The sequence below is a fragment of the Austrofundulus limnaeus genome, unplaced genomic scaffold (assembly GCF_001266775.1).
Source record: "Austrofundulus limnaeus strain Quisiro unplaced genomic scaffold, Austrofundulus_limnaeus-1.0 Scaffold468, whole genome shotgun sequence".
Classification (NCBI taxonomy): domain Eukaryota; kingdom Metazoa; phylum Chordata; class Actinopteri; order Cyprinodontiformes; family Rivulidae; genus Austrofundulus; species Austrofundulus limnaeus.
This window is the reverse complement of record NW_013952870.1, coordinates 301,707-302,758: the sequence shown is the minus strand read 5'-3', so window position 1 is coordinate 302,758 and position 1,052 is coordinate 301,707. Positions and strand designations below refer to the sequence as shown.

Below are 1,052 nucleotides of genomic sequence, written 5' to 3'. Positions count from 1 at the left end.
TGGTCAGAGGGTCCGGTGGCACCTGTGTATGGCAGCCTCGCCTCTGTCAGTGCGCCCCAGGGCAGCTGTAGCTACAATTGTAGTTTGCCATCATCAGTGTGTGTGAATGGGTGAATGTCTGCAGTGTGAAGCGCTTTGAGTGTCCCTGATGGATAGAAAGGCGCTATATAAGTACAGTCCAACAGAACCAGACCCCCATCACAGGTAGCTGGGTCAGCTGATCAGACTAGAAACTATCAGATGATACACATTCATAATGATGACAATGATGGTAATTCTTTTTAAATAAGGGGGCAGATATGATGAGAATTTTTTCACTTTGCATACTTTTCTTTCAGGGCATAATATACTTATTTATTTTACTGTTTATAGATTATTTTGTTTCAATGAATGAAATAAATTAATAGAAATAATAAACAAAGAGATGTTTTTTTAAATTTTACATGAATGTTTCCACAGGGACATTCAAGCTACATCACACACCTGGACTGGTCACCTGACAACCGCTTCATCATGTCCAACTCTGGAGACTATGAGATCCTTTACTGTAAGTTCTCTAAAGCTTGGTTTATAATAATGCATCTTATTTATAGGCGCTTTTCAAAATTCCCAAGGTAATCTTACTAAAATAATAAAATCACAATAGAACAATAAACACAATAAAAAAAAACAAATCGATTAACAAAATAAAATACTTGAGGCTTAAATAATAAAAACAGTTTTATTAAATACTGTAAAATTAATGATAGTTAAAAAGATTAGGGTTCAAGTGTATATGCTTTCCTGAACTGATAGGATTTGAGTTGAGATTTGAAGGTGATAATAGAAACTGAATTTCTAAGGTCCAGAGGGAGAGAGAGTTCCATAGGCAGGGGGCCGGGCAACTGAAAGCTCTTGACCCCATTGTGGTCAGGTGAGCAGAAATTTTCCATGGCAAAAGCTCTAGGCAGGTTGGCAATGCTGGATCACTTCACTGAAGTACTGTACGTAAGAAATTTCCTGTATCTAAATGGTGTCAACATAACATAAAAACACTTTGAAACACTATTTAT

General features: G+C 36.8%; 1 protein-coding gene across 3 annotated transcripts in view; it reads left to right on the top strand.

Annotated features, from left to right (window-relative positions):
- The window catches only part of eml4 (EMAP like 4), a 65,207-nt gene that overhangs the window by 56,565 nt on the left and 7,590 nt on the right, over positions 1-1,052 (top strand). For all 3 annotated transcript variants that reach the window (XM_014025324.1, XM_014025323.1, XM_014025322.1), the window contains one exon: positions 460-547. In XM_014025324.1, coding sequence (XP_013880778.1) covers positions 460-547 — 88 coding nt within the window. The remainder of the gene's footprint in view (positions 1-459; positions 548-1,052) is intronic.